This window comes from Coccidioides immitis (genome assembly GCF_000149335.2).
Source record: "Coccidioides immitis RS genomic scaffold supercont3.2, whole genome shotgun sequence".
In the NCBI taxonomy this organism is placed as follows: Eukaryota; Fungi; Ascomycota; class Eurotiomycetes; order Onygenales; family Onygenaceae; genus Coccidioides; species Coccidioides immitis.
The window spans coordinates 1,735,716-1,755,063 of record NW_004504309.1 but is presented as its reverse complement, the minus strand read 5'-3'; the positions used below and the strand labels follow the sequence as shown (position 1 = coordinate 1,755,063).

Below are 19,348 nucleotides of genomic sequence, written 5' to 3'. Positions count from 1 at the left end.
ACAGGCCCAGGGTCACACAGGCATGTCACAGGCCGGCTGGGCCAATGAGAATATGAGGAAACCCTTCCTTTTTCCCACAACCCTTTTTTCTTTTTTCTTTTCTTACTTCTTTCCCCTCCGGCGAAGATTTCAGGGGGTGGCAAACGAACGGGGAGCAGTTATCTTGTTCGGTGATTCCTGACTTTTCCCCGGTTCGCTGTGCTATTCCTCCGTTAATCGAGGAGAAAAGAAACAAAAAAAAAAAAAAAGGGCAAAACGGAAAAAGAAACGAGAATGGGTGATCAGCAGGGACATGCGGCTCGAGAGCGAAAGCGAGGGAGAGAGCCGATCGAAGTGCGGATCGGTGGATGCTGCTTGTTTGTTTCAGCTCGCTAGCCACCGGTGCCGCTGCTGCTGCTCCCTCCCTCCTGGCGCCACCTGTTTGGTCGCTTTCAAGATTGATCGTTCCGCTCCTATTCTTTCGACTTGATTTTCAATTTTCTTTTCTTTTCTTTTCTTCGTTTTCGGTCTTTCGCTTCCGCTGGTGGTCCTGGAGGCCCTTCTCCTTGTTCGCTTCTCCTCAAACCCCCTCAATTTTTCTTTTTTTCTTTTTTCTTCTTTTTGATTCGGAATATTTTGTGATGCGGTCATTTTTTTTTTTTCCCCCCTTCGCAGGACTTGGAACTTTATGACAAGGATACTTCTACTTGCTTTGGGTGCATCCATGTGGTTGGGAGGCTATCTGTCGCTCGCTTTTCTTTTTGTTTTGTTATAAACATGTGCTTGAAATTGAGTAATCGAAATCCGCTGTTCATCATAATGACATTTTTCTCATCATCCTTTCACACACACTCTCCCCCTCTCTCCTCATCATTCTGGTTATTCCACCCATTTGCTACTTTCTCACAGTAGATATGCATACATACATACATATGACCCGCGATAAGGGGCAGAGCACATATTACATCCTCGTACATACATCCCACATACAGAGCACAGCAGCGGTGCCTGGCCAACAAGCCCCCATCCCATCCTATCCCATCCCATATCTTAATTTTGCTAATACATATCTTACTTTTGCTACTGTCTTATTTTTATCTGCTTGCCCCGCTGGGGCCCCGCGGCGGATGCCCATGTCTTCCCCCCTCTCTCTCCCTCTCTTCCTCTCTCTCTCTCTTTTCTTTTTTTTTTTTTTTTTTTTTTTTTTTTTTTCTTTCCCCACTAGGTATCACGGTGACAGTGATAGTGACAGTGACGAGGAAGAGAGAGCGATGATCCCGGGCAAGTTTCCGCCGCCAGGGTGTGAAGAAGGGGGAAACCTTGAAGAAGTCATATGATCCTCTGCATTGCATAGGCACGTGCATGGACTTCCCGGGAAACAAAGTCCAAAGTAGCAGAAGGCAGTGAAGCGATTATAGAGAGAGAGAGAAGGAGTGTGTGGAAAAACAGTGGTGGTTTGTTGTTCTGGCGGTCGCGTGGAAGGTTGGCGATGACATCATCTGGTTGTTTTTCCCCCCCTCTCTCTCTCGTTGCCCCCTTCCCTTTTTTTTCCCTTTTTCCCCCACCGCCCCACCATGCAGCCGGCTCTTTGGTTTCAGATTGCGCCCCACTTGCCCTTCTTTTTTTTTTTTTGCCTTGCAGTAGAAGCAAAAGGGAAGCTGCGAGTTTTTTTGAGTTACGTTAGTGTGGGTGAGTGGTAAGGGTTTAGGTAGGTACAGAGTACTTTTTAGTGCTCCGTTGGGCAGCCACGGCCGAGGAGGAGATTACAGTAAACTTGTCTGACAGAGAGAAGGAGCAAAAACCCCGTCCAACAGAACAGCCCAGATGGAGAAAGATACTGAAGGAACAAGAAGGTTGTGCTTGCTGGGTTCATTAGTTCCTGCCCACCCAGCCAGCCAGCCAACATCAACACAACATTTTGGGAGTGTGCACTTTCCCCCTCTGTGGTGTGCACCTGTGACTTCATGCGTGTGCGTGCCTGCTTTCAAAAAAAAAATTCTCAGACCTGATGAAACAGCCGACGCCCTGCCAATCTCCCCTTTCCACCCCCACCATCGTGATTTCTCCAAAAAAGCATAAAAAGGGATCAAAGAAGGAAAAGTAAATAAATAAATAAAAAAGGATATACCCCAATTCCACCAATCACATCCGCCAGACAATCCCCTCCCAGGCTTGGCCAAACAACCGATGCATTCCGCCTAGGGAGCAGAGCGCAAAGCAAAAAGAAAGTAGGTAAAAAAAAAGGAAAAAAAAAAGAAAAAAAAAAAAAATTCATCAACAAACCAAAATGAAAAGGGTGGTATGGAACATCCTGTATGTACTCGAAACTCCGACGAGCTGGCTACGAGCTGGTTCGCTGGACTTGGGTGGAGGCGGGCGAAGAACAACGGCGAAAAAGAAAGCGTGCCGGTAAGGATACGATATGTACGATTACGTCGAAGGCGCCGTTGGGCTGCTGCGAGAATATGCAGCCTACTACGGAGTACTCGGGCGTGTGAGGAACCTCCTCCGCCCTCCGTGGACGAGAGCAATCTTCAACTCTCCTCTGTGTTTTGGTGTTTTACTTGATTTTATTTTCTCTCTTGTGTTTGGTGTTTTACTGGATTTTATTTTGTCTCTTTCGTGTGGGATTAAGTCGAATCCCGGCTTGAACACGACCAGTCACTGGCGGAAGAGCTTGCTGAGGAGCCCTCCGGCTCTTCTTCACGAGGTTCAAATTTCCCTCCAACCCAACCCAAACCCCCTATTTTACGGTCCAACGTTATCTTCGAGGGTCCTTGGCTGATCACTGATGAAACAAGGTTCCCCCCCGCAGAAAGGCAATGGACATCTCTCTCGCTTCTCTCATTTTTTTTTAACCCTTATTTATTTTTTGCCCCCCGCCCTTGTGGGTAGGGATAGCATGATCTCGGATAAACAATATCGGGATACGGAGAAGGCATATGCATGCGCGGATGCTTGCCATGGAGTGTTGCTTTTTGGGGGGAGAAAATGGGGAGGGAATATCGCTCCCGCTCTCCGGCTTTGCTACTGAATCGTCTGATGACCATGTGCCCGTCTGTGGCGTAATTGTAGAGGCGACTACACCGCCGTTGCTCCTTTTCGTCAGATGAACTAACCGGCGTCAGCGATTGAGCTTCAGGCAGCGATGGAGTCCGCCACTGCGGTTACATCCATTCCTGCCATCAAGGTCGTGTCATGCTCCATCCCTCCCACACCACTGTCGCTTTCTCCCTTGCCCTTTTTTATATTACTATTCTTCTTTTTCTTTCTTCTTCTTTTTTCTTTCTTTTCGACCGCCACGTGGGCTAGCACAGTCACAATATGCTTTTTTGTTTTTACGAACAGCCGCTCTATGAACAATGATTTTCTTTGGTGGTTGCTCTGTATCGCTCGGTGAATACAAAGGCTCGCCGACCAGGACCTCCTTGGTGATCCGGTCACAGTGGCCGACGTATGTTATGTATCTGGCCCCACAGAAAAAAAAGCTGAGGCAGGTTTCAGACACGCGGGGGGCTGTGCGACCTCGACAGTTGGGGGAGGCCTGCCTTATCCCGAGGTTGTGGAAGTGAGCCGATGAGAATGATATGATATTTTATCCCCAGGTCGTTTTAAAATGCAGGAAAAAAAAAAAAAAAGAGAAAAGACACCACAGGAAAAGAACTGGGGTTCTTCTTTTTCATTCTTTTAATACGTGTCTACAGAAAACCAGATCCAGCCATGATGACGGAATGTACAGTGGGCGTTTGCGCTTGATGAGAAAGGATATCGTCGGACAACCGTTTTTCCTTTTTTTTTTTTTTTTTTTTTTTTTTTTTGACATCTTACGAAGTGGATTCGGCTGGGGCTCGGGAGAGACAGTGTCTAGGACTGCAAGTGCCGTCCGTCCCCGTCCGTCCCCGTCTCTTGCAGTGTATGCACGGGTAAATACTGCCCTGTGAGTTGACTGAGCAGCTGTCTCCGTCGAGGGGAAGGGAGTTGGTCGTGAAAAAAAAATGGGATCTACAGAAAGTGGCCTCCCCAGCAGACATCTTCACGATAGTCATTGGCCGGGCAATTTTTACCCGCCGAACAACAAGTAACTTGTCACGATCGCAAGGACATGAGCCGTCCTGTGACTGGCTCCTCTGTTCAAGGGGCCCCACGGGTTGATCCGGGGTTTGGGATGCCAAGAGGTGAAGTCGCTGGAACAAGACAGCGACAGCGCCAGCGCGAGAGGGGGTTGAAGGTATTCGGACATAATAGAGAAGGGCTGGGTGGCAAAACGGCAGTGGGCAAGCTCGGACGTCAGAAGCGCGAGGTGGTTCTCCACGTGGAGCTCACGCCAGAGCGGTGGGCACGGTGGATGGGTGGACGGAATCGATCACCGCGGTGAGATCTATCTCAGCAAGCGAGCATTCAACTTTAATAACAAATAATGATTTGACCGAACGAAGTGGATTCCGGGGCTTGTTTGTCCGGTTTGCGTTGTTTGCGGTGTTTGCTTGTCGATGGGGCTTGGGCCTTTACTTACTTACTCATCATTCCAGCCACAGCACAGCCCAGCTTCACGTGTTGCGGTGAGGCTCCACCGGCCCGCACCAGCCTCTTTTTTGGCCTTTCGCGACGAGCTCCGGCAGCGTCAGGACGAAAGTCGACGAAGCAGAGTACAATACTGTACCGCCCCAACACGTTGGTCGTCGCAGCCAGAGCCCGTTCACTGGCTGGCCCCCCGTCGTGCGAGCAACCAAGGGGGCTTTGGTTCCAGCTCGCGAAGGGCGGAGCACGCTTCGATACGGAGGACGCGCAAGGGTCTCTGAACTCAAAACCCAATGAGAAACTGGCTTGACTCTTCGATGCTTCTATTTTTTGCTGTCAATCGTGCTTATACACTTTCTCTTACGGCCGTTTGGCTGCTTGAGCAGGCAACGCCTTTTTTTTTTTTTTTTTTTTTTTTGGTTCTCCCTCTCTTTCTCTCGTTTCGGGTCGATGATCTAGCGATCCGGGATTGATCGCTAACACTCGAAGCTTCCCTTAGTTCATCTCTGAGTGGATGAAGAATGCACTGCTGTCGAGCCACGTCTCGCAGCTTGTCTGTGCTGCCTTCTTTCCGCTAAGCTCGATTTCCCCGATTGAGTTTCCCAAATCTCTATGGATGCCCATTTCTTTTTCCCCTCCCTTAATGATAGACTTGAAAGTTTGCGCGGAGAGCCAATTGCTTCAGCCTTGCGAAATAGCATGTTAACATTGTTCCATTCCTTGACAATGCCACGCGCAGTCGTTCGCCCTGTAAACTATCGTCTTGCTGTGGCTTGAGCATCTTGGGCCCCCTGCCCTATGCTAAGCATCAACACGGGACGAGGTCTGCTTTTCTAGTCGGTGTTGATGGTTCCTTCGGAAAAAAGGGGGTTACGTATGTAGCCCTATCTGCGCAATTCAGCTGGGGTTAACTGTCGTTTTCGTTCTGGTCGAGACCTGTGGCATTGGTTACAATTTCAGCTCGGCTTGGAGATCCAGTCGGGATTGAGATCTATTCTTGATGTAAGGAGTACGGAGTCCTTGAGGGAAGAAAAGGATATAAAAGTAATCGATACATTTCAGGAAATCCTGAGATATTGTCCAAAGCAGCAGAGCAATATCATTAGCCTTTTTTTTTTTTTTTTTTTTTTTTTTTTGGAAAGTTGTATAGAATATTTTGATATTTCTTTTTTTCCCTACTTTCAAACATATCCTTTAATATTTTGAGGCAATTCAAATTGACTTCAAATTATGTCTGCTACGACAGCCTTACTCACAACGCTTTTTCGGCGTGAACTCGACACTGAAAGCTGCACTTTCGAAACCTGCGATATTGAACTCTCGTGGTACAAATATCGCCCATCACTCGAAGCCAATGCTACCCTGACGGCTATTTTTGGTCTCTCCGCGATCATCTTCTTGATCCAGGGAATAGTGACGAGGAGATTTGTCGGCTTCACCATAGCAATGGTCCTGGGCACGGTCGCAGAAGCTGTAGGCTATGTCGGTCGCATCCTTATGTGGGATAATCCATGGAAGCAGGTAAGTCGATATCATACCATTACAGTCCTCCCCCCCCCCCCCCCCAAAAAAAAAAAAAAAAAAAAAAATATCCCCCATAGCCAACTCACAATCCCACCCCTTAGGTCCCATTCATGATCCAAATCTGCTGTCTCACCATCGCCCCTGCCTTCCTCGCCGCAGGCATCTACTTCACCCTCTCGCGCATCGTCACCACTTTCGGCGCCGACAACTCCCGCATCCGGCCCTTGTGGTACCCACGCATCTTCATCCCCTGCGATATCATCGCTCTCTCCCTGCAGGGCGCGGGCGGCGGCATCGCCAGCTCCAGCGAGGACCCCGACGGCGCCGACCTAGGCAAGAACATCATGATCGCCGGGCTCGTGGCGCAAGTCGTCACGCTGAGCGCCTTCATCCTGCTCGCCGTGGACTTCTCGATTCGCGCCTACCGACGCATGCGCAGCATGGGCGGCGATGCGGCGCTGGACCCGCGCCACACTCGTCTGCGCGCGTCCTTTGGGTTCCGCGCATTCCTCGTGGCGCTGGCGGTGTCGACGCTGACTATCTTCACGCGGTGCGTGTATCGCGTTGCGGAGCTATCGGAGGGTTGGGATGGTCCGCTGATGAGAGATGAGCCGTTGTTTATTGTGCTGGAGGGCGTGATGATTGTTATCGCTGTTGTGGTGCTGAATGCGTTTAATCCGGCGATCTGCTTTAAGGACGGGTATGATAATGATGTTAGTCAGGGGATGAAGAGTGGGAAGTTGGAGGCGGAGATGGAGAATGAGACGGAGACGGAGACGGAGACGGACAGCTTGAATCCCGTGGAGCGGAGTGAGGATTTTGAGACTCGCTATATGGACGATGTGAGACTGGATCGAGTTTGAAAGGAGAGGAGGCTTTTGGGAAGAAATGATGATATGCTCTCCGATGACCTTTTCTTGTTGGCGTTTGCTCTTGGTTTGGGCCCTGGGTTTACAGGACAGGGTGCTTAGGCGTCAAAAAAGAAGACTATACGGCGCAATTGCACAGCAACTTTTAGAAATTGGTGAAGTAAATAGACACCTTAACGAACATAGATCGGATTTTTTTTATTTCTTTGTTCTAGCGTTTTAGATATCCCGCTGACTACTCTTATTCAAAGGAATACAGGAGCTTCGAGACACGTATATCCACTCAACAAACCATATGCTTCATTCTTGCATATCTAACAAGCAAGAGCTTTGTTTTCTAGCGGGGACAGGTGGTAAAAATATCTGACAGAGTGGATCAAATAGAGAAACCAAGCTACATTCACCCAAGGAGAATAAAGGTCTATGTGAGATGAATTTTTTTTCTTTTTTCTTTTCTTTTCTTTTTTTTTTTTTTTTGGCCAACAAAGGTGCAGTAACGGACCCGACAAATCTATGATATTGTAAAAGGAAGCAGATTCCCAAATTACTTTCTTCATGATGTTTTATAGGCAAATTGAGGTCTGGGGACTGAACTGTCCCGCATGTGATATAGGATACTCGATAAAGCGGGACAGGCTGATAGAATAATTGGATTGGGATGAAGGAGCAAAATCGAAAACCGAGAGGACAGTGGGTGTTAGAAGAAATGTCTATAATGAAAAGAAATCCAAATAAAAGTCGCAAGAAATGACAGCCCAGAGATGTAATGAGGCATAAATAAACTGCGTCACTGATCTAGAGAGTACAGGCGATAAACATGGGCGCTAGGGGCAAAATAGCTCAGGAAAAGCAGGCTAGGCGACTATTAACAACAGATATGGGAGCCCAAATCTTTAAGAAGTGAGCGGGAGAAACAGAATGCGGGAAGCAATTGAGAAAGCTAACAGCACCAATCAAGGGATAAAAAGTTGTCAGATCACCACCTAATAATTTTCTGAGGGAAAAATTCATCGATAAGTCCGAGGTAGTAAGGCTTACTCAAAACGGCTGGATTAGAAAACAAAACCCAAAGTAAACAGGGACGTAAGGCGGAGGCTTACCTTTAGCTTTTCGACGTCAGGCACTTCATCTGATTTGCTGTAAAGATCATAAGGGTTAAAGGCCTTTACAGCCTCTAACATCTCATAATCTCGGCCGTTCATCAGGTGTCGATAGGCACCAGCCGTATGCCACGGGTAAAATGAATGGTACCGAATCATGGCAAGTCCCTCCTCCGGTAGCGTGGACTGGGACTTGACCACCGTGTAGAGGTATTCGTCATGACCCCAGGATAACATAACTTTATCGAGTCCACAATTTGGCTTGTATATACCGTATTTGGTGCTGTACACATCATGCTTGTAGTCCGGGTTGTTGACGAAGGTATCCGGATAGATGATTGTTTCGTCGAATGCACAGCCGACTGGGAATGTGTCGCCAACGATATCCCACTGGCCTTTAGCGCCGAAGAAGTGGAGGAGCTTGCCGAGATCGTGTATCAAACCGACAAGCTGCATCCATCTTGGCTTTCCATCTCGGCGGATGGCCTCTGCAGATTGGAAAAGGTGATGTATCTGGGACAGTGACGTATCCGGGTCGGACTCATCGATCAATGTGTCCAATTTGACAATCGCGTCCCATACACTCATCTCGGCCCTTATTTTGGAATGAAAATCGTGTCGTGCTTGGATGTTATAGGCGACAGTCTGCTTGGTATGTTGCTCTTCGTAAAAGGACTTCACCCGATCGCAGGCCTCTTCATATTGACGGAATTTGGATTTGTCTTTGTTGTCGCCGAATTGCTGTGATGGACCATCGGTTTGCTTGAGTGAGGCTTTGAGCTCGTTCACAGTATCAATATTGTCTGACACATTCTCCAGCTGGTGGCCAGTGGGGACCAGGTTTGTTTCTAGTAGAAGTTCTGGGGCCATCTTGAACGAGGAAAGTAAAGAAAGGAGAGAGAAAAGGAAAGATATGTGAGTCGATGAGTGTATTTGTGATACTGCTGAATTTCAAAACAGTCTAATAAAATGGAATACACTGTATCACGATAGTGAGGATGTAAAAGTCACGTTGTAGAGGCAAGGAGATAGGAAGAGAAAGCAGAGAATTGGGCAGCCTTCAATTGATTAATATTGTTTGAAGTGGACTCTTGGAAGAAGGAAGCTCGTTAAATATGAGCGCGCGAGGGTTGTTAGGACATGACCGGGAGGAAGCCGGCTTTTGACAAGTACAGAGTGGCTTCTCACAAAATTGTGTAAACCAATGTCAAATCTCAACGGAAAGAGGGGCCAACTTTGGCTCGCTTGTCTTACAGACGCTTTGCTGCAGCGCAGGCCACAGATCAATTTTAACGGTTTCAAGGATCATGGAAAGGACAGCATTGTCTGTGTTGCCATGACTTTGAACTGAGATTAGCTTTTCATATGATGACATATTTGAAAAGCATAGGCCAACCAATAGACGAAGCAGGAGCAATGTATATATATTGACCAAAACTGCACATACTAATGTATGGTATAAAATGCAAAAGAAAGAAAGCTGGCGCTGCAGCTGCACTAAAGTGGATAACGCTTGCCAGGCGAAATTTTTAACTCCACATTTTTTCAGTTTGTTGAAAAGGATAAAGATAGACTTCGAGGATCCATCCTGCATAGCGCCTGGAATAGTAGATCTGGCAGAAAACGGCTGATCCGGGGATATTACTGGAGGGAGGCAGAGACGGCAAGGTCGGGATGCTCCTCCACGACCGTAACCACTTTCCGAATCTTGCAACACTCGATATGGAAGGATAGTTTGCTTTTTTTGGTGCCGAAATTGCTTTTGAGTGTGATGTAACAGTGTTCCATGCGGCCAGACCTGGAACCATTGGCAGTTGGGCTGTGGCTACCCATGAGAGGCTAGTCTTTCGAATGGAGAGAGAAAATGAGAGCTTCCAGAAGGCCAATCGCACCATTCTAAAACCCCAGTCCAAAGCACAAACGCAGCATAAGGCGCAGACTCACCGTTGGGGGAAGGGAGTAGGATATGCTTACACTGGGGCTCATTGTTGGTTGAAGCCCCGGCTGCATGGGTGTAGCGGTCCGGATTGCTAATCTTGATACTGGTCCAAAATCGAGAAAAGGGTACCTGTTGGAAGCGGTGAGGATGCAGCTAGTCAGGTAGGCTTATGTGTGAGAAACTTCACATCACTCTGCTCTCGAGACTAATGCTGAGTGAGGGCAGCGGATCCTCCCAACGCTGCGGATCGGACGTTAAAACCGAGGGAAAGGAGGCGCGACGGATGCATGCAGGTAGCCGTGAACCCTTTATAAACTTGGTCTAGTTCCTGCATGATGGGCAGCTTGAGCGTGGGATGCCGCAAACGACAGCTTGGCAGCCGTAGAAGCGCGGCGACACAAGTCATTAGCCAATGGGTCCTTGGTCTTACGCCGTCACGTTGGGACACTAAGCGGTGTGCATGTTGAATTGGCTGCTGGCGTCCCGGTCAACGGCAGACAAAAAGCATATAAGCTGGTGCGTCCTTCCGAGCCCACACGCGCGCCAGCCAGCGGAATGTAGGTCCCGGGGGGAAGGTGACAGGTCTGGTCCGCTAAGTCAAGGCCCCCCAAAAGGTGGATATCCGGCGGGAAGAGACGCAGTGTGCAGTGGACATGTTAGATTGCTGCAGGGAATTGCGTGTTAGTACAGAGTACGGAGTAGAGTGATTCACATTTGAAAGACAATGAAGCGCCAAATCAGGCATGCCACAGCTTGGTCTTTCATTGACGCCGAAGTCCACCCGGAGAATGAAACAAATGAATATTTCACATTTTTCTCCTTGCTTTTATTTTCTTTTTTTCCTTTTTTTGGGCCCTCTTTTTGCTTTTTCCCCCTGTATCTGCAAGACATGCTGGGCAGCCTGTCCGATCTCCCCAGTGGCCGCGTGGTGCACAACCGTCCTCCCGTGATATCCGCCCAGTGGCGTCACAAGAACTAGCTTAAGATCCTGACTTCACGACCTGTCAACTGGAGTTATCATAATGGGTGGGAAAATAGTCCAAAACAGAGCGGGCGATGCCACCACTTTGCTTCTTTTATGCTGGCGGCCGCCTCGCTTCGATGGTTTTGTCGTCCTGCCAAGTCGAGCCGTCGAAGTGGTTGATTTAAGGTTGCCCAGCCGTCCGATCCCATTGGTCGATTTAAGGAGTCATTTTTAACAACTCTAGCCAATGAAATATCACCAAATAAGTATTTCCTTGCCCTCTTATTGGTCAAATTCTAGTCTCGAAAAAGCCCCCCTCCTTTTTTACCTCGCTCTTCGCGCTGTCTTGTCATGAGAGTCTCTGGGCGTCTTTTGTCTCTCGCTATGTATCTCTCTACCTTGTCTTGGCCGCCTTCTGCCAAAATTTGCCGGCTGCCTTCCCCGCCCAGCGGCTGCGCTATCTTTGGAGCTTTCACAGCCCAAGGCGACGGCGGTCCGGCCAGCTCTGTCGAGAAACACGCCTGAATGCCATGGGGGAGGCACACAATGCTCCTTTGCTGCTTAACTATCTGACTTCCCGCATGTAGGGAATTATCGTGAAAGGGCCGGCATTTATCGTGGCCAAGCGCCATGGAGCCAGAAGTCAAAGAGATGAAAAAAGACAAAGAAAAATCCCCTTGACTTTCCCTTTTTTTTTTTTTTTTTTTTTGAGGGGGTGGAAATCCCTCAGGTGCTCTTCAGGCCCGGCAGATTGCTGGGCCTCGTACCTCGTTGGTGCCGGTAGTGTCTGCGGGGTCGGCGACAGCACGGCATCGATCCAGCCCTTTCTCCAACGTAACTAGTAGGTAGCTATGTGCCATATAACTTGCTGTCAGAAAATGGCCGAAGTCGTCGGAATATGCATTCTATTCCCGAAAGATGTGTTTTCCATATTAGCGTTTTTGTCGACACTCCTCTCATTCTCATTCTATACTAATTCAAAACTGATCACGAAGAGCCTGAAGTACCCATCGATCCTAAGGAGGTATCTATGAGGATGTCTTCTGCAACTATGGATTTCTTTAGGCCAGATGAATATCTGCCTTTGCCGACCAAGGATATCCTCTCTTGGATCTTTGACGATCCCCAGTATGATCAAGACAAGCCAGTAAATGAAACTCTCTCCCCCCCCTTTCCATCGACCTGCTGGGTGATTTCAACGTTGCTTAATTATATCCAGATCTATATTAATCCGCACAATGCCTCGGAATCAATTTCGTGTAATCAGGCTCGAGTGTTGGTTCGGAAACTTATTGCCGGCCTGAGGGCAAACGGCTTCAAAAACGGCGATTGCCTAAATGTCCACTCGTTCAATGACGTACGGGTTAAATGCCATACTGAAAACTCACGCACAATGCTAATTGAATGTGAACTAGATCTACTACCCAATACTCTTCCTTGCAGTGATTGGTGCTGGCGGTGTCTTCGCGGGGACGAATCCAAGTTACACCCAATTTGAGCTGTCACACCATATCAAAACCGCTCGGGTCAATTTCCTGATTTCGGAGCCCGAAATTTTGGAAAATGTCCTCTTAGCGGCCAAGGATAATAATATCCCCTCTTCGAGAGTTTGGGTTTTTAACACTAATGGACGACCTCTGCCACCTGGTTGCAGTTCATGGACCGACCTCATGAACTACGGCGAAGAGGATTGGGTACGGTTCAATGACCTAGACACATGTAAGAATACCACAGCAGCGAGGCTATTCAGCAGTGGAACCACTGGGCTCCCCAAAGCGGCTGTGATCAGTCATTATAATCTTATCGCCCAGCATGAGCTGGTTTTTGGGGTGATTTCCTTACCGTATGAGGTTTGTGCTTCGATAGGTCTAGTCAAACAACTAGGGCCTGGGTCCTGATCCTATCTTTGTGCAGATTTCGCGCATCGTGGCAGTTCCAATGTTTCATGCATCCGCTGTGCCGTCGACACATACCAGTGCACTCAAAGCCGGACATGTCGTCTACGTCATGCGCCGTTTCGATCTTGAAGCGTTTCTAAAGGTCTCTCAGAAATACAAAGTCACTGAGGCCTCTACCGTTCCACCAATGGCCGTTGCTATCGTTAAATCGCCATTGTCCAAACAACCTTTTTTGAAAAGTGTACGGAGCGGAGCAGTGGGCGCTGCTCCTCTCGATAAAGGCGTTCAAGCGCAGTTTCGTGCTTTGTTGAGCGAACGAGGGAGATACACCCAGGTATGGGGCATGACTGAAACTTCCTGCGTTGCGACAAGGTTCCCTTGGCCGGAAGATGACACTACAGGCTCTGTTGGGCGGCCTATCCCTTGCCTTGAGATGAAGTGAGTATTTGAGCTTTAACCTTTATTACCTTCTCAAAACTGTCCATTTCCCAATGAACTGGCTATATCCCTATGTCCACACAAACTAAATAACTTCACCAGGCTCATAGACGATTCCGGCAACAACATTTCTGCCTATGACACCCGCGGCGAGATTTGCGTTCGTGGTCCAACTATCATCTCGGGCTACTTTGAGAATCCGCACGCGAACGCTGAATCGTTTGACTCTGACGGCTTCTTCAAGACGGGAGACATCGGCTACTGCGACAGCAAGACCAAGAAGTGGTATATCGTCGATCGTAAGAAGGAACTTATCAAGGTGCGTGGATTCCAGGTAGCACCGCCGGAGATCGAAGCCGTGCTGCTTTCTCATCCTTTGATCATGGATGCTGCCGTCATTGGGGTGACTTTGCCAGGGGAAGAGAAGGTCGAGCACCCGCGGGCCATTGTGGTGAGGCAGCCGGTGCCAGAGGCGCAGAGCTTGAGTGAAGAGGAGGTGAAGAGATTTGCGGCCGCCAGGTTAGCCAAGTATAAGAGCTTAACGGGTGGAGTGAAATTTGTGGATTCGATCCCGAAGAATGCGAGTGGGAAGATTTTGAAGAGATTGCTGAGGGAGCAGGCGAAGGAGGAGATTAAGCAGGGACTGGTGGTTCCGAAACTATAATTTCTATCTTGCCTGTTCTCTCATTTTTTTTTTTTTTCAGTCCCCCCTTCTCTTTTCCTTCAACTTTATTTTATTGTTTTGGGAGGTGCCTGTTTACCTCTACGGATCGATGTTAGAATATCGCTACATAGACCAAGTCAAGCAGCTGGTAAGTATACGCGGTGAGCCAGCTCCTGAATGTATAGAAGCATTCCTCTCCGTAGGAGTATAATACGTCTAGAAGCATATTACGACCCAAGAAGCTTTTTTTTTTTTTTAATTTTGATTTGCTCTTGCCCCTCTCACTTTCCAGCCATAACAGGAAATTCAACTCACGTGATTCAACGTGAGTCACCCCAAAGCCGACGAATCCGAGAATCATTATTTGTTCATCGCCACATCACGACTGAAATGTGAGTCAAGAAAGTGCCGAATCACACCTGACCTAAGTCAACCTTTGACAGTTAACCTGAAGTGCACTTGAAGTCTCAAGAATAGGTCTATATGGCAAATATGGCAAACACACATACTGAGGACACGGCATTTGCTTTCCGCGATGAAGACTTTATCCTTGAAGACTACAGTGATTACCCTCATGGCTTCTGCAGCCTTCAAATTGAAAATCTATTCCCACGAGCTAGATTCCCAATGCTCCGCAAAGAAACTCCTGTCACTGATAACGCATACACACTAATTGAACCAGCCCTCCTCCTCGCCTCGCGAATTATAATCCAACGTTGGGAGTCACTCCGAATATTTGTCCGGCGTCAGCACCATAGCCCTATAGAAGGGTGGCTTGATTCAGGTGGAGAGCTTGAACTATCAAAGGATGAAGTTATCAGTCAGGTCAAAAATGTGATGCCTGACATTGACTTTGATCCTGACATGGAACCAAATTCCTGCTCTTTCGCGCAAACAACTCTCCGCCCCAATGTTGCATCAGATTTGATTGTCTTAGACTACAATCTCATTCGTCTTCTCAAGGATTGTGGGCCGAGAGACAGTCAAAAACTCGCCGCTCTCTTCTTCCTAGCAGTATTGCTATGCCATGAATTAGCCCATGTACTGGAATTCCAATGTATTCACGAAGGCAGACTACGCCCTGACGGCAAGCCGTTCGAAACTCCTCCTGGAATCACATGTCGCGAAGCTGGTACTGGTTGGGAAACGCGTGCATTCGGAGGTCGAATCTATCCGGTCTGCAAAGCAGAAAATTCTTTACTTCAAATTCGTGGCATCTGCATTAACAGCAGCGCTTGGAACTTTGAAATGATGAAGGTGAATGAGAGCTGGATCCGTCGACTGTTTTCTGATGAGCACTGGATCATGGATACACACCCTTTGCGGCCGCCCATTGATGTATATGTGCGCCATGCATTCCTTGAAGATGAGCTGCTTGACAGGCATCTGGAGTCTCCCTTGAAAAGAAAGATGCGTGGAAGTGATATGCATGTGGAAATGCAAAGCCCGACGAAGAAGCGTAGGGTTATTGAGACAATGAAAATTTGCGGGAGGAAAAAGGTGAAGATAGGTTATTGATTTTCTGCATTGATTCCTGCATTTGCAGAGATGTGAGACAACTGCCTGGCCTGTTGCTGCAACGAGGTCAACTTCTTTGATGATTTTCCATCATTATCCTGTAATAGTAGAGTCATCAGAACAGCAATAAGAAAATCAGAGAGTGATATTTCATTTTTCTGGAGCATTAACAACATGAAAGGATATTTCTTCATGTCCCAAATCACTCATCCTGGCTGATAGTAGTGCTTTGGAAAGCAGTGCAAATTGATAATATACCATAAATAAAATACATATTTGCACAAAAGATTCGTAGAATACCGGCCCGTCGCCTTTTATCCGGTTAGCTCCTAAATTTACATTCGATCTTTCTAACTATCTGCGACCATCTGGTTCCTCCTGTTGCATATCAAGCGAAAGATGGATGATCCCATAAATGGAAAAGAAAAGAGTAGAGAAGGAGATGAAGTGTAGACGATTCGGGAACAAGCAAAATACGCCTATCATCCAACCACCTAGCCTTCGCCTCTCGAAATATATATGCAAATCAATGGTAAGAGTTTTTCTCATAAAAAAGAAGAAAAGGCCTCGAGAAATCGAGTGATCAGCTGATTCACTCGGATCCAGGTGAGAGATACAGTGGGTTGGTGGTAGCCCGGCGTCAGTGGATGAAACGCGATATCGACATCCTTAAGCGCTGTCTCCCCAGATACCCACAACGCCCATAGAGAAAGCCACTCCGACGATCCAAGATCTGATCCTTTGGATATTTCGCTCCCGCTCCATACTTTCTTTCACACTCTCGCCATTCATCTCTGCCTGCTCGACCGGAGTTGTGGACTGCTCCCTGGTGGTTCTGGCAGGCGTGGGCAGGGCGTCAGATTCCTCCACGATCTCGATCTCACTTACGTTGCCGTTCGACTCTTCCTCTTCGCGTCTTCGATCATTCCGCACCTGGGTCCTGCGACAGCCGAGATGGGTTGTGATCCAGGAGCAGAAGCTAAGGGGACACGGTCCGGATGCGGAGGCGGAGGAGGGGCTACGGCACAACGACCTTGGGAGGGGACAGCCCCAGGACATGGCCTTGCGATTGTACCAGAATTCGAGACCCGTGCCTCCGATCAGAGCGAAAAGGCTGGTCCAGATGAGATACGGATGTTTTCTGCGGGGAGACGAGAGTGTGAAGGCTGAGATGAGAGAGATAGCGGCAAGGTTCGAAAGAGTGAGCACCCGTCTGCGGGTACGGAGTTGGATGTCATTGAGAGTCTCGGCGGCGGTGTTCGCGCTAGGGAGAAGCTGGAGAGCGGGGATTGTAACGGTTGAAACGGAGTATGATAGACCCTACAAGAAGAGAGCTGGTTAGCAAAGCGGTTCGTCTGGTGATAGTGGTGGAAGCCTTCGTGGAGTAACGGGCGGAATATGAATAACGTACGGTCAACAGGCCGAGGGAAATCGTTCCGACGAACTTCGCGACTGTGATGGGACAAGCCATGGCGAGACGAGCTATTGCACGCAGCCTAAGTGAATATTATTTTCTTTCGTAGCGTAGCCAATCCTATTCCCATTCGCCACAGATAGCAGATCGATATGTCGAACAAGAAATTTTCGCTGGTACAAAACACACTGGGGGAATTACAATTCTCAACAGTGAAGTCGTCTAGTCATACAATGCATAAGCAATGCTGTGGATAATAGCTGCTCACTGCCCACGACACAGGACCAGCCCCAAGCTGCCGTCTCTGCTGTCTGTTCGTGGCTTTTTTTTATATCATCGTCGTCATGGAACGGCCGGCGCCAGCCAGCGGTCTTGGCTTATGTAATCGGATCCCCGGGTTGGCAGCGCAGGGCGGAACGAAGGGAGAAAAAGCGATTCTGAGGCGGGATTGGTTTCTATCTTTGAAAAGCTGAGAGTATGCGAATGGGAATGCTACTCGAGGAACGCTATCCATCGCATCGCTGGAATAAGCGCTGAAACCGCCCTGCATTCCTTGAGGGATAGTTTCCACCCAGCTTCTTGGACCGCGCCGAGGTCCAGTCGGGCTTGGGCTTCACCGTTCGAACGGGCCGCAGCAGCTACATCATGAGAAGTCATCGCTAAAGGCGTAGTTAGGTCACTACGGAGACAAAACGGCGAGGAACATACAAACCCCGGTACTCAGTACTCCGTACTGTGTGCACGGTATACGTTGAAAGACCCTGTGGGGGGAGCTTGAAGCTTAGTCACTTCGTAATTAATTCTTTGACCATCTGGCTGGCTTCTGCCCTGCCGAGGTTCGTTACTTTCGCAGTTTGACAGGGAACTCCAGCATTAAGATATGCTTTGAAAGTCTATAAAAGTGATCGTCTGTCATCCTCCACCCAAGTCTTATGTAGTTTCTTGAACCAATAGACTATATTTTAAAAGATTTTACATTCTACCTTGTCCCCAAAATGTCGTTGCCCAAATCTGCATACCTGAGTGATGTGTGGAGGGATGGCATTTTTGGTACATCTCATCGCCCATCCCTGAGAACGCTGATGATTCTGGTTTCTTACTTTCTTCCCTGCAGACAACAAAGTCCTCTTCTGCACCGGTGGCTCTGGCACAGTATGCAGCGCTCAAGTTCGGGCCATGGTCCATCTAGGCGCAAATGCCTGCATCGTGGGACGCAATGTTGAGAAGACAGAGCAAATGGCAAGAGACATTGCTACTGCCCGTCCAGGCGCCAAAGTAATCGGCATCGGGGCTGTTGATGTCAGAAGCATCGACAGCCTGAAGAATGCCGTTGACCGATGTGTGAAGGAGCTGGGCGGAATTGACTTTGTCATGTACGACGATGCTGCGAATTTTTGCTATCAGACTTAATTTCAACTAACATTTCAAAACGAACAGTGCTGGCGCTGCGGGGAACTTTCTGGCCTCGATCGAACAGTTGTCAGTCAATGCTTTCAAGTCAGTCATAGATATCGACGTTCTTGGTTCGTACAACACGCTGAAAGCCACCGTTCCTTATCTCTTGAAATCCGCCGCAAAACACAAATCCGATGGAGCGACTCGTAAGTATTCTCGGTTCCACTGACCGTCTGCTTATTGCTGTTCACCACTGAGCAATTATTGTGTTTCCATCCAGCATCTCCTACTGGGACCGGAGGAAGGATCATCTTCGTCAGTGCAACCATCCACTACACCGGTTTACCCCTACAGGCACACGTTACAGTGGCCAAGGCCGGCGTGGATGGCCTTTCAAACAGTGTTGCCATCGAGTATGGTCCATTTGGTGTGACTTCCAATATCATTGCTCCAGGACCCATCGGAGACACTGAGGTATGGCGGAACCAACCAAATGCCAACTTTACTTTGGGCTAACATGGCAAATCCAGGGCATGCGACGTCTCGCCAAGAAGGGAGCCGACCAATCTGCCATCCCACTGGGACGGTACGGCACCGTCAAAGAGATTGCAGACGCCACGGTGTATCTCTTCTCTGATTCTGGAAACTACGTGACTGGTTCTACTATAGTCGGTACGTGTCCTGAATTTCCTTCCTTGCTTCACGTTTAAAGCTATTCTGACAACGCAATGAACAGTTGATGGAGGTGCCTGGAGAACACAGTCTGGCCGATCAGGCCTCGGATTCAAATACCCTGACTTCCTTCTTTCTGGGGAGGGAATAACTGGCGTTTCGGGGATGAAGAATTCAAAGCTTTGATGAGCGAATCTTTACTGAATATGTTCTCGGGGAGGCTTTGAGACAGGGTGTGATTTATAAAGAGGTTTTAAGAATGTTTATTTGACTGCTATCCATTTTGTATGGGCTAGAAATTGCTGCGCCTGGCACCGCTTTGACACACGTGTGTATTGGAACGCATACAGAGTTTTGAAATACTCTCGAAAGCTACTATTTGGGACAATTCCATTTGCTCTTACCACTTCGATCAGCTGCACTCGAATCTCTCAATGGGCTACTCGCATCGAACAG

At 48.4% G+C, this 19,348-nt stretch overlaps 8 protein-coding genes across 8 annotated transcripts; 5 read left to right on the top strand and 3 right to left on the bottom strand.

Annotated features, from left to right (window-relative positions):
- Nucleotides 1–4,081: 4,081 nt before the first annotated feature.
- Nucleotides 4,082–4,794, top strand: CIMG_13017 (uncharacterized protein; the record flags this gene model as incomplete). Its single annotated transcript, XM_001242230.2, has 2 exons — nucleotides 4,082–4,350; nucleotides 4,599–4,794. The coding sequence occupies 2 exons, from the start codon at nucleotides 4,082–4,084 to the stop codon at nucleotides 4,792–4,794; spliced, it is 465 nt and encodes a 154-aa protein (XP_001242231.2).
- A 933-nt stretch (nucleotides 4,795–5,727) lies between these two features.
- On the top strand, nucleotides 5,728–6,884 carry CIMG_06126 (parasitic phase-specific protein PSP-1; the record flags this gene model as incomplete). The annotated part of the gene is made up of 2 exons (XM_001242229.2): nucleotides 5,728–6,018; nucleotides 6,123–6,884. The coding sequence occupies 2 exons, from the start codon at nucleotides 5,728–5,730 to the stop codon at nucleotides 6,882–6,884; spliced, it is 1,053 nt and encodes a 350-aa protein (XP_001242230.2).
- Nucleotides 6,885–7,866: 982 nt separating this feature from the next.
- Nucleotides 7,867–8,860, bottom strand: CIMG_06125 (inositol oxygenase 1; the record flags this gene model as incomplete). The annotated part of the gene is made up of 2 exons (XM_001242228.1): nucleotides 7,867–7,923; nucleotides 7,991–8,860. 2 exons carry the CDS (start codon nucleotides 8,858–8,860, stop codon nucleotides 7,867–7,869), a joined length of 927 nt encoding a protein of 308 aa, XP_001242229.1.
- A 337-nt stretch (nucleotides 8,861–9,197) lies between these two features.
- Nucleotides 9,198–10,000, bottom strand: CIMG_06124 (uncharacterized protein; the record flags this gene model as incomplete). Its single annotated transcript, XM_001242227.2, has 4 exons — nucleotides 9,198–9,337; nucleotides 9,438–9,487; nucleotides 9,636–9,829; nucleotides 9,935–10,000. The coding sequence occupies 4 exons, from the start codon at nucleotides 9,998–10,000 to the stop codon at nucleotides 9,198–9,200; spliced, it is 450 nt and encodes a 149-aa protein (XP_001242228.2).
- A 1,944-nt stretch (nucleotides 10,001–11,944) lies between these two features.
- Nucleotides 11,945–13,893, top strand: CIMG_06122 (AMP-binding enzyme; the record flags this gene model as incomplete). Its single annotated transcript, XM_001242225.2, has 4 exons — nucleotides 11,945–12,250; nucleotides 12,309–12,743; nucleotides 12,808–13,229; nucleotides 13,332–13,893. 4 exons carry the CDS (start codon nucleotides 11,945–11,947, stop codon nucleotides 13,891–13,893), a joined length of 1,725 nt encoding a protein of 574 aa, XP_001242226.2.
- A 378-nt stretch (nucleotides 13,894–14,271) lies between these two features.
- CIMG_06121 (uncharacterized protein) lies at nucleotides 14,272–15,411 on the top strand (the record flags this gene model as incomplete). Its single annotated transcript, XM_001242224.2, has 1 exon — nucleotides 14,272–15,411. The coding sequence occupies exon 1, from the start codon at nucleotides 14,386–14,388 to the stop codon at nucleotides 15,409–15,411; it is 1,026 nt and encodes a 341-aa protein (XP_001242225.1). The 5' UTR covers nucleotides 14,272–14,385.
- Nucleotides 15,412–15,577: 166 nt separating this feature from the next.
- On the bottom strand, nucleotides 15,578–17,581 carry CIMG_06120 (uncharacterized protein). The gene is made up of 3 exons (XM_001242223.2): nucleotides 17,538–17,581; nucleotides 16,823–17,484; nucleotides 15,578–16,731 (listed from the first exon to the last, which is right to left on the bottom strand). Exons 2-3 carry the CDS (start codon nucleotides 16,880–16,882, stop codon nucleotides 16,081–16,083), a joined length of 711 nt encoding a protein of 236 aa, XP_001242224.1. The 5' UTR covers nucleotides 16,883–17,484; nucleotides 17,538–17,581; the 3' UTR covers nucleotides 15,578–16,080.
- Nucleotides 17,582–17,705: 124 nt separating this feature from the next.
- CIMG_06119 (sporulation protein SPS19) lies at nucleotides 17,706–19,304 on the top strand. Its single transcript, XM_001242222.2, has 6 exons — nucleotides 17,706–17,875; nucleotides 17,940–18,198; nucleotides 18,263–18,426; nucleotides 18,501–18,694; nucleotides 18,751–18,892; nucleotides 18,957–19,304. Exons 1-6 carry the CDS (start codon nucleotides 17,821–17,823, stop codon nucleotides 19,076–19,078), a joined length of 936 nt encoding a protein of 311 aa, XP_001242223.1. The 5' UTR covers nucleotides 17,706–17,820; the 3' UTR covers nucleotides 19,079–19,304.
- Nucleotides 19,305–19,348: the final 44 nt, after the last annotated feature.